We start from the raw sequence: 12,062 nt of genomic DNA on the forward strand, positions 1-12,062 counted from the left end.
GAGAGAGATATATATATATCTTTAAGAAGGGGGACCGGAGGGTGTGTTCCAACTACAGGGGGATCACACTCCTCAGCCTCCCTGGGAAAGTCTATGCCAGGGTGCTGGAAAGGAGAGTTCGTCCGCTAGTCGAACCTCGGATACAGGAGGAACAATGCAGTTTTCGTCCTGGTCGCGGAACACTGGACCAGCTCTTTATCCTCTCGAGGATACTTGAGGGTGCATGGGAGTTTGCCCAACCAGTCTACATGTGTTTTGTGGACTTGGAGAAGGCATTCGACCGTGTCCCTCGGGGTGTCCTGTGGGAGGTGTTGCGGGAGTATGGGGTGTCTGGCCCATTGCTACGGGCCATTCGATCCCTATACAACCGTTGCAAGAGCTTGGTTCGCATTGCCGGCAATAAGTCGGACTCGTTCCCGGTGGGTGATGGGCTGCCAGGGCTGCCCTTTGTCTCCGGTTCTGTTCATAATTTTTATGGACAGGATTTCTAGGCGCAGCCAAGTGGCGGAGGGCTTTCGCTTTGGTGGCCTCAGAATCTCATCTCTGCTTTTTGCGGATGATGTGGTTCTGTTGGCTTCATCGGGTGAGGGCCTCCAGCTCGCACTGGAACGGTTCGCAGCCGAGTGTGAAGCAGCGGGAATGAGGATCAGCACCTCCAAATCTGAGGCCATGGTTCTCAGCCGGAAAAGGGTGGAGTGCCCACTCCGGGTCGGGGATGAGTTCCTGCCCCAAGTGGAGGAGTTCAAGTATCTCGGGGTCTTGTTCGCGAGTGATGGGAGAAGGGAGCCGGAGATCGACAGACGGATTGGGGCTGCAGCTGCAGTAATGCAGACGCTGCACGGTCCGTCGTGGTGAAGAGGGAGTGGCCTCTCCCTTAGAGATAGGGTGAGAAGTTCGGCCATCCGGGAGGGGCTCAGAGTAGAGCAGCTGCTGCTCCACATCGAAAGGAGCCAGCTGAGGTGGTTCGGGCATCTGACAAGGATGCCCCCTGGGCGCCTCCTGGGTGAGGTGTTCCAGGCATGTCCCACCGGGAGGAGGCCCCGGGGCAGACCCAGGACACGCTGGAGAGATTATATCTCTCGGCTGGCCTGGGAACGCCTTGGTGTTCCCCCGGATAAGCTGGAGGAGGTGGCTGGGGAGAGGGAGGTCTGGGCCTCTTTGCTTAGGCTGCTGCCCCCGCGACCCGGCCTCAGATAAAGCGGATGAAGATGGATGGATGGATGGATATATATATATACTGTGTTACTGTGTGTTTGTGTGTGTGTAACCATTATACCCTGAACTGGGACACAGCACACAGCTGTTAAAGTGTGTGAAGAGGACTCTCCATTTACATGAACAAACTGGAGTCTATTAGATAGATATGATACAAACCACTGCAGCACAGTACCTGTAATACCTACAGCATGTTCTAATCGCTCTAATAGGATATTATGGTCGACAGTATCGAACGCTGCACTGAGGTCTAGCAGGACAAGCACAGAGATGAGTCCACTGTCAGAGGCCATAAGAAGATCATTTGTAACCTTCACTAAAGCTGTTTCTGTGCTGTGATGAGCTCTGAAACCTGACTGAAACTCTTCAAATAACCTCTGCAGATGATCTGTTAGCTGTTTGACAACTACTCTTTCAAGGATGTTTGATATGAAAGGAAGGTTGGAGATTGGCCTATAATTAGCTAAGACTGCTGGGTCTAGAGATGCTTTTTGAGTAAAGGTTTAACTACAGCCAGCTTGAAGGCCTGTGGTACATAGCCGATCATTAGAGATAGGTTGATCATATTTAAGATCGAAGAATTAATTAATGGCAGGACTTCTTTGAGCAGTTTTGTAGGAATGGGGTTAAAGGGATGGTTGGCTCAACAGAGCTCTGACTGTTTGTCAGCCTGGCTACAGAGCTGAAGAGAAACCTGGGGTTGTTCTTATTTTCTTCAATCAGTGATCGAGTTTTTTGGGTTCATTGAGAACATGGTTGTTGTTCAATAATAAAATTATTCCTCAAAAATACAACTTGCCTAATAATTCTGCACTCCCTGTATACACATACATCATACATGTATGTGTATATGTATGGTGACTGCAGTTCACTTCGTGGCCTCCAGGGGTTCCCGAGTGTGTTCTGGTGAGATGTCTCACCTGTACGTGTGTGTCTTCTCAGGTGGACAACTCATCAGTGATTGAGATTGACTTCATCCGCTCTGACATCTTTGAGGAAGTCCTGAACTACATGTACACGGCAAAGATCTCTGTGAAGAAGAAGGACGTCAACCTGATGATGTCATCAGGCCAGATCCTCGGCATCCGCTTCCTTGACAAACTCTGCTCTCAGGTAACACACACGGGCGACACACAGACAGGTAATCCACATACAAGTGAAGCGTGTACACAGGTAATGCACATGCAGGTAGCATAAAATGCATGTAACACACAAGCTGGTGACACACACAGGTAACAGGTGTTGGTGGGTGTGTCCTCAGAAGCGAGATGTGTCGTCTGAGGACAAGGAGAAGTTTCCCTATGACATCGTAAAGATGGCGCTGCCGCCTGAGGCTCAGCTGGCCGCCGACTCGGAGGTACGGATTAACCCATTGTTTACCAGTTAACTGTCAGAGCCTGTACTTTGTAATCTGATTACTGTTGTGTGTAGGTGCTTGACGATGACACGTCCGCCACAGATGACCTTGTGGAGCCCTCGGCCAATCCGGAGCTGGAGAAGTCTCCCAGTACAGCGATGCATGTGCAAGAGGCGATCCTAAAGGAACTGACCAATGAGGATGTGCACAAGGTACGCATACTTACACCTGAGTATTCCTGTATCCACGACGACTGTCACTGACACATCATCCATCCAGGTAACCTGCTACAACCAGGATGTGGTGACGGAGATGGAGGCGGAGCCTAAAGAGCTTGGAGCGGAGCATCACGCCACACAGACGCTGACCTTCGCGGACAGCATAGGGGAAGTGAAGGACGAGCAGCCGCCAGGCTGGTCAACGGCGACTGCCGACATGAAGTTCGAATACCTGCTGTACGGACACCGCGAGCAGCTCGCCTGCCAGGTGTGTGGGAAGACTTTCTTGGATGAGAGCAGACTCAGGTAAGTACACACCTCAATGATGAAAATGGATCTTGAAGCCACAGGCGAAGGACACATCTGTCTGTCTCTGCTCAGGAAGCACGAGAAGCTTCACTCGGCCGAGCGTCCGTTCGCCTGTGACATTTGCACCAAAGCTTTCACCACCCACGCTCACCTGAAAGGTAACCACACCCACGTACGTTTACTTGCTTCTTACTTCTATGCTCCCTGAGGTCACCCTAACCCTCACCTGTCTGTTCAGAACACCTGAAGATCCACGCAGGTTTCAAACCCTACAGGTGTGACGTGTGTGGGAAATCGTTCATTCGCGCTCCGGACCTGAAGAAACACGAACGAGTTCACAGCAACGAGCGGCCCTTCGCCTGCCAGATGTGCGAAAAGGTGAACTCACCTGTCCTCTCACCTGTGCGCCCATCTTTCCTGTCACCATTGTAACCAGTCTGGCTCTCACCTGTGTGCCTGCAGGCTTTTAAACACAAGTCTCACCTGAAGGATCACGAGAGGAGACACAGAGGAGAGAAACCGTTCGTCTGTCCGTCCTGCACCAAGGCCTTCGCCAAGGTACTGCACTCAGTGTACTGAGTACTACATATGGTATATATAGACAGTACTACACACAGTATATAGACTAGAGATGGCACGATACCACTTTTAATGTCCGACACCGATATCATAAATTTGGATATCGGCCGATACCGATATGAATCCAATATAGTGTTTTTTAATCAATAAAACTCTTTTTTTAATATCTTGCTGCTTTTTGTATAAGTTCATACTCAAGTTTAAATAAACAACAACACTAAAGCTATTCTGTTATACCTGTATGTAAAAAATACACTGCACCCAAAATATTTCATAGTTCAGCAAAACTGATCAATCTAATAAACTTAAACCTGCTCCATCCTCCTATTCTGGTATTTTAAAGAGTAAGCAACCAAACTAATAGGGCTCTAAAACATATATCGGTTGTTAAGCGTAACGCTGGAATGCTTTACAAACACTCAGAGATGAACTTACACACTTGCTTTACTTCTCTCTGGGATCACTTCCTCGGAGATGAAATGCTGGTTTGGTAGCGAGGCTACAAATACACACAGCCGCTCTATCAGGTGACCACACTGCTGCGACGTTATGAACCGAGTTACGCCGTGTCGCAAGTTTTGTGAGGTGCTTTTTTGATATTTAATGGATCGGATTACATTTTTTATTTCTCTCCGATATCTGATCCAGTAATTTACGTCAGTATTGGACCGATACCGATACGTAATATCAGATCGGTCCATCTCTAGTACATATTATACCATATATACAGTACTGCAATCAGTATATACACAGTACTGTGTGGTCTTCCTAGTTAAAAATAACACAGCATCCTCTTTTGCATTGTGAGCTTCCTCGCCAAACATTATTATGCAACACCACAGACCAGTCTTCTTTTAGGTGCCTCACTGTTGCCATTCATCAGCTTTCTTAAATGCAGTGCCCCCTGCTGGTCAGCCTTATCATTACATCAACATCTGCATGTCAACACAAGTACTATAACAGAGTATATACAGTACTCCACTAAGTATGTGTAATATTATGCTGTAGTATTACACAGTGTCCGTAGTGCCGGAACGTTTGTGTTGTGGTGCGTTCACTGTCCTTCTGTCATTTCAGGCGTCAGATCTGAAGCGTCATGAGAACAACATGCACAGTGAGAGGAAGCAGCTGAATCCTTTGCAGAGTGACACTGAGACACTGCAGGCTGCTGCCATGGCTGCTGAGGAGCAACATCTGGACTCCATCAGCTGCTCCTAACATCTGGACAGCCCTTTAACCTTTTGTTTTCTCACAAACTTTGAACTGACTTTGGCTGTGTTTGCTAGGAGCCTTTTTTCCTGCATCGAGTTGATGCACGTGAACCCAAGTGTAAGATAAACCGAGCGGTCATGTGATTCACATGTTGTCATGTGACCTCCCTCTGGCTACATGTGTGATTTGTAACCTGGCGTGTTTGTCTTTTCAGTTTGAAGCATAAATTTATAAACTGTGTAAATTATAAACACTTCTGCTCAGTTTCATGAGCAATGACAGAGAGAACAGTTTCAATAAAGATTCAACCTTATCGACATGTTCTCCTAAGGTTATTAGCCCAAAAAGGTTGTTCATCATTGGTCACATGACCAATTTAAGACAACACAACAACAAGATGCAGCGACCCAGAGTCTCCATTTCCACTTAGGTCGAAAGTGCAGACTTCAAACTATATACCAGGTTTTTAAATTGTGTCGATGGGCCACAAAACCAGAGTTATGATAAAAAAATACACGCAATGGTTTTTCTGAACAAAAGAGCGGTGTTTACAGCGGGAAGAAACGGCGTTTTCTAAGGACAACGCTAGCAAACACTCTCCGTTTGCAATTGAAAAAAGAAAAAGAAAAAACACCCCTAATTTTTGTTAAAGTTTTCCATGTCAACCAATCAACTTGTTCTGTAAATAGATTTAAATGGTTATATAAAACACGCCTGAAGCCTTGGCTGCATTTTTTGGTGAATAGTACCATATGACTTTGTAGTTTGCAAATCTTGTACATACTTTTTTAGAAATATACAATTTCTAATTGCATTTCAAGTTATGAAAATGATTCATTAAACATGTTTGAGGTTTTTACAGTAAAACATAACTTTTTTCTACTCGGATTTTAGATTTTTTGTCTGAATTTAGATTAATTGTGCAAATACAGTATGTCAAAATGAAAAAATAACTCCAATTTCAGATATTTGAGGTTGTGCTGAAAATAATGATACCAAACAAGGCAAGATAAACCGTTTTTAAAGTTGAAATATAAAGTAAAATCAAAAGTAGTCAAAAACGGCCGGTTAAACTCACAGCTGGACTGCTACTTCCTGTTGAACGGTTGCTGCATGAGCTCCACATTAAGGCTCAGTGAATAGTAATGCCTTTTGCGGTATTGCAGTCTTTAGAATTAGTTTTTCCCTTCAGTACAAATCTGCTGGGATAACTGATGATGGAGAAATGCTTTCAGCTGCTGCAGACATCAGTAAATCTGACCTTTGTAAAGAAGGAGACTGATCTTGTTTCTATGACCACCATAAAACAATGGGGTCAGAACACCTAGCGAAATCAGATGTGTGCTTTGTAGTCCATCAACTGGTTTCAACATGGCAGACATCCAGCGTGGCACTGGATGCCACAAAGGTAAGGGCTTTTCTCTTTTCCTAAGACCTTCTCCTACCCACTTTTCCCTGATCTCGATGATGCAGGATCAGGAGACCGGAGGAACTTTTGCAGCTTTGTCTCTTTGTCGAGGGCATGTCTGTCTCCCGTTAACATTGGCTGTATCCTGGTATGCTCAGTGTTTTGCTCATGCACATTCTGGACAAACCTCTGGTCTGACGGTAAACTGATGAGAGAGCGCTGCTGCTGGTCTGCTTTCATTGTTCTGAGATCAGCTAGCAAGAAAACAAATGTCAGTGAAAAATGAGTTTTGTCATGTGGCCGACGTGATGTAAAGATGGGGCACGAATAAGTTTTTAATAATGAGTTTCATACATTAACACGTAAATGTGTGATGTTGACCATCTCTGATCAAAGATGAACCGATGCTGGCGCAGCAGCACTTTCAGCATCTGTGAGAACGTCTGAATGTAACCGGCTGCCATGACAACACTAACTTCATTTGAATATTGACCATTAACCATGTCAAGACTGATCACACGTTTTAATTTTTGAATTAATATTTTAATATGCGTTTGTACGTAGATGTAGGCCTGTGGTTCTGTTTTTCGGGGTCCCAACAGGACTCCAAACATAGCTTTATACAGCATCATATTTGATGTATCACATCATGTACTGAAATTAGCTCAACCGCCCCTCCCTGAGCCTGACTCTGCCGGAGGGTTTTACTCATAGGGCATATGATTGTTGCCACTATTGTTGTGATTTGGCGCTGTATAAATAAAACTGAAGCGAATTGAACTGAATTTTACAACAGAGACTCTAGAGGGACTGATCTACCATCAACAGGTGGGACTGATAGGGTTTGACCTTCAAGGCTACTCAGGTCTGCTTATTGTCTCAGTGTTAGTGAAGAAAACAGCTGGACCATTTGGAGGTAGGATGCTCACCCACACTGGTTCCATCTGAACTCTGGGCAGATGTCATGGGACCGGAGGTTAGGACTTTCAATCAGAGAGGCAGGACAGACTTCCTGTACAGGGGTCGTGGGCCGTGCAGATCGACGAGGGTACGCAGGGAACTTGAATAAATGTTCAGTTTCTATGCTGTACGTCAGAACAAGATCCAGACTGTGATGAAAGTGGTGGCTTTTACATTTTCAGAGAAAAGTCAGCTTTGAGACTAATCATTTTAGTATCTAGATCAGGGGTGTGAAACTCAAATACACAGTGGGTCGTCAAAATTCAAAACTGGAACAAAGTCGCGGGCTAACGTTAATATTTATTGAAATATATTTATTCCTCCAGATATAAGAATGAATCTTTTCTTATGGACTCAAACACGTTTTGCTGAAAAACTGAATATGGAACAAGCAAAGCTTAATACTAAACAATATATACATTAGCTGTATAATATAATATTTGGTATGGCTTCGCGGGCCAAATGTAATTAGGCTGCGGGCCAAATTTGGCCCGCGGGCCAGAGTTTGACACCTATGATCTAGATAATGAAATTGAGTAAGGTGATTGATGGATAACAACGAGTGTAGAGTAATGAGGTGGAATGGAAGATTACTACTGCTGCTCCTCCACAGAAGCAACAATGTGGCCTTGTGAGCTTCTCATTGTCTTTTATTTTGGTGGTTTGGAAGGAAACACAGTCTTTTCTCTCCCAAGAAGACCAGTGTTTCCACAGAAGGTTTCTGAATTATCCAAATTTCCGAATTAAGGACCACATCATTTTTTGGACACCACTCAGACAGACAGCGAATTATGGAGAGCATGTAGGTAAACATGTCACTCCTGGTGCGACTGGGACTAGAGAAAACGAATTAGTAACCCATTAATTCATTATTACCTTTCTAACGTCTGATTGAGAGAACTTATTTTATCTTTAATATATCTTTAAAAATGTGATTTATCCATGAATTTATGATCAGCATTTCATAAAAAACAAAAATCTTTCACTTCCATCTTTTTTTAATTCAGGACATTAAACACATAAACTGTCATGTGTCCGCTTTAGTGACCAGGATATAAAGAGTCCTTTAAATAAGTTGTCCAAAACTTTCAGGTAAATGGCCTGCATTTGTATAGCGCTTTTATAGTCCCTAAGGACCCCAAAGCGCTTCACACTACATTCAGTCATCCACCCATTCACACACACATTGGCGATGGCAGCTACATTGTAGCCACGGCTGCCCTGGGGCGCACTGACAGAGGCGAGGCCGCACAGAGCCCTCTGACCACCACCAGTAGGCAAACATGGGGTTAGTATCTTGCCCAAGGATATTTGGCATGCAGCCAGGAGGCAGCCTGGGATCGAACCACCGACCTTCTGATTAGTGGCTGACCTGCTCTGCCACTTGAGCAGGTCTCTAAACTCTGTCCTTTTCCAAAAGTCCGGGCTGGTAACCTGAACCCAGAGACAAGAGGACATGAAAAGATTCAGCTTATGGAGATCCAAATAAAACATCTGCAGATGCAGAGAGTGAACCGGAACATGTTTCTGAAGATGCAGAAAATAAAAGTGAAGAAAATTAATGAAAAACAGTCAAACTACAAAAGAAAGATCAATGAAAACCTGGAGGAAAGTAAACTTGTTCTGGTAAAATGATCATTAATAATATTCAGATGTTTTCTGAGTTTATCTGTGGAGCAAATAAAATATTTAACCTGAAGGAATTGAAATTGTGTCCTGATACGAGCTGAGCAGCAGAACACACTGTGTAACTCTAAAGTAGTAGGAAAGAGAAGCAGCAGAGTTTGATTACTGACAGAGACGTTAGTGATGGACTGCAGATGTTATTTCAAATCAAATCTCTTTGTTTGTATTGGGAGTGAAGGAAAGCTTTAATGAGACAAAACAAACTAGTTGTTATGTTTTATACAGTCTGTAATCTGACTACTGTAAAGAGTAACAAACTACAACAGGTAAAGTAATCTGTAACGTGAAATTCAATAAAAGAAAGGATTAAAAAACAGTATTGTGACAAAGTGAATCGAGCTGCTCCAGCTTCTTAGTGAGACAAAACTTAATTGATGCTGAGCAGGTTCAAGCCTGCAGGTCTGTTTCTGCACATCAAACCAAACATCTACCTTTTATCCTTCATCACTCCTCTTCTTTTTCTTCGCAGGAAATCTAATCTGCAGCTCCATCAGGCAGACCTCCCCTCTGCTCCTCCTCCTCCTCCTCTGCTTTCTCCTGAAGATTTCAGCCTCAGTCTCGATGAGCGTCTTTCACCGAGCACGTCGAGCGACTGAACGGGAGCTGAACAACAACCAATTGCACAGCTTCACATGCCACTTGGTGGTCAGGTGTTGTTACCGTGATGACGGTGAGCCGTGCGTTTAGGATGACGGGAAATTCTTCAGCTCTGACTCGTCAAAATCATGTAGTGAAGGAGATGAAAAGGGCAATCTACAGTAAACCTCCTCGAAACAGGATTGGAGCTGCGGTAAGTCTCTGTATCGAATTACTCACTAACTAGTCAAAGGCCACTAACTTATCATGAAACACTAACAGATCAATATCAGCCAATAACCATCCAGTAATCATAAAATAGTGACACTTGTTTTTTTTCTGACAGCAAAGTTTCTTCGTCATGTCGGTGTTTGCAGCGGCCATGCTAGCTCCTGCGGCGTGGATCCTCCGTCACCTACCAGAGTACCGCCAAAGGGTGCAGCGCAGTCCCAGGACCTGACCCTCATCTTCATCATTATTACCAGACCCTCATCTTCATCAAGCTGACTGTTCTGAAGCTGCTCTCATCTTCCTTGCCACTGTAAACCTATGATGAAGTTTTAAATATCAATAATAAACTTTGATCAGTCTCTGAAATCAATCGCATTTTTATACTGAAGTTTGCAGGTGTTGTTTATTACAGTGTGAGCAGTTTCTCCTCATGGAAGCACTGGTAATTATAATGAATGTGGCAGTTGGCTTCTTTCAGAAGAACGTATCTGATGTGCCCTGTCTTTTCTTCGAGGGCTGCTCCTTGTTGGATTGGACTGTTTGTCCCATTTGAGTGGCTTAATAAAAGAACAGCAACAGGAAGTGTGTTTGTGCAGGAATGTTTCTGTTTATTTTGCCAGATTTACAGAGTCAATTATTTTCAATGATAGAGAACATCAGTTCCCACGGAAATGACCGGATTAAAATTGAGACAGGAAGTGTTTCTTGTTTTCACACACGTTCAGATTCTGTGACTGAGCAGAGAAAAAAGGGATTAAACCAAAGAATAGTGAATCAGCCTTGACTGGTCAATGCTCTATCAGTTGTTACACAAGTTAAAATATTGGAGTCAGATCAAAATAAAACTGCTCCCCTGATGTTTATTTTACATCAGTGTTCCCACTATTATCTCTCTCACTTCTCTGAAGACGAAGAAGAAGAGGAGGCTCTGAGGCCACAAAGTTAAGCTCTATCACAAATGTTGTTTTTGTCTGTATAGAGCAAGGGTGGGAACTGCAGGCCTGGAGGGCCGGTGTCCTGCTGGGGCTTGTGCCCTTGATCCAACACAACTGATTTAAATGGATAAATGAAAGTTCTCCAGAGGCCTGGTAATGAACTAATCATCTGATTCAGGTGTGAAACCTGCAGGCCACCATCTGTGAGAATACAGTTACAAATCACGCTTGTAGTTTCTCCCACATACTGCAGAACAACTGCTTGCTCTAGAACCCTGAATGTTGACGTGGAGAAACCCAACCCTAGGCAGCCAATAGGTCAGTTTATTCACCCTGTTGGATAACTTATAACTTCCACAACCAGATGCCATTTTTTATGGACCCAGATGTTTTACTGCAATTCCAAAGACCATTTCTGTTTTACTCTGCACAACCTTTCTCATATTTACAGTCAGGCTGTTTTCATCTGCACAGCCTTTCCCTTTGTCTTTACAGCAGTCAGTGGATACTGGAAATGTAGCTGAGATATAATATACTGAGTGTGAACATTCTCAAAACTGTATTGTATATAGTTTTTTTTAATAATAATAAAAAAAAATACAATACATAAATAAATCCAGTTTCCAGCCAGTCTGTGTCTGTCGTCACAACGCAGTCAACCGTTTGAAATCTGCTACAGAAACACAGACCAGTGACATGTTTTGTAAGTGATCTCATATGATGCCAATCAAATCCTTTATTCAGAGCACATGTGAAAAATAGAAAACTAAAGAGACAAGGGGCCTGTATCAATATGCGTACTTGTGCGTACTTGCGTTCTCATGTACTGGCAATACGTCATCAGTCAGAGACCAAGTACTGTTCCAATTCGAAGTACGCATCAAGGCGAGAACGTGAAAAATTCCTGGATGTGTTCTCGCTCCGCCCGTTTTATCGAGCATGCATCGGCGGTGACTTGTGTGGACTTGGTACAGCTAAATATCCCAGAATGCATTTCGCAAGACCTTTATGAAAATGGCCGAGGAGAAAACGCACACAGCAAAAACTGTAGTGTTGAATCAACTCCCACAGAGTTGATTTTAACATTTTTTCAGGGTTTATATAGCTCCACACTCTACAGAGTCGAATTAACATTTTCAAAATAGTTAATTATTTAACACTTTGTCAGAGTTCCTTCTTTAACTCTTAAAACTGGGTTAAATTAACACTGAGCAAATTATTATTAACACCATGTCTGAGTTAATTTTTAACTCTTAAAACTGGGTTAAATTAACACTGAGCAAATTATTATTAACACCATGTCTTAGTTAATTTTAACTCACCAAACTGGGTTAAATTAACACTGAGCAAATTATTATTAACACCATGTCTGAGTT

General features: G+C 43.6%; 1 protein-coding gene across 1 annotated transcript in view; it reads left to right on the forward strand.

Moving 5' to 3' along the window:
* The window catches only part of zbtb14 (zinc finger and BTB domain containing 14), a gene marked incomplete at its 5' end in the record, with an annotated part of 7,429 nt that extends 1,672 nt beyond the window's left edge, over positions 1 to 5,757 (forward strand). The window contains 8 exon segments of the mRNA XM_005952093.3: positions 2,158 to 2,328; positions 2,477 to 2,572; positions 2,647 to 2,784; positions 2,852 to 3,096; positions 3,172 to 3,257; positions 3,338 to 3,477; positions 3,562 to 3,657; positions 4,756 to 5,757. Of these exon segments, the coding sequence (XP_005952155.1) occupies positions 2,158 to 2,328; positions 2,477 to 2,572; positions 2,647 to 2,784; positions 2,852 to 3,096; positions 3,172 to 3,257; positions 3,338 to 3,477; positions 3,562 to 3,657; positions 4,756 to 4,896 (1,113 nt within the window). The 3' untranslated portion in view covers positions 4,897 to 5,757.
* Positions 5,758 to 12,062: the final 6,305 nt, after the last annotated feature.

Source organism: Haplochromis burtoni, unplaced genomic scaffold (assembly GCF_018398535.1).
Source record: "Haplochromis burtoni strain Fernald_Lab_line unplaced genomic scaffold, NCSU_Asbu1 Contig_1326, whole genome shotgun sequence".
Classification (NCBI taxonomy): domain Eukaryota; kingdom Metazoa; phylum Chordata; class Actinopteri; order Cichliformes; family Cichlidae; genus Haplochromis; species Haplochromis burtoni.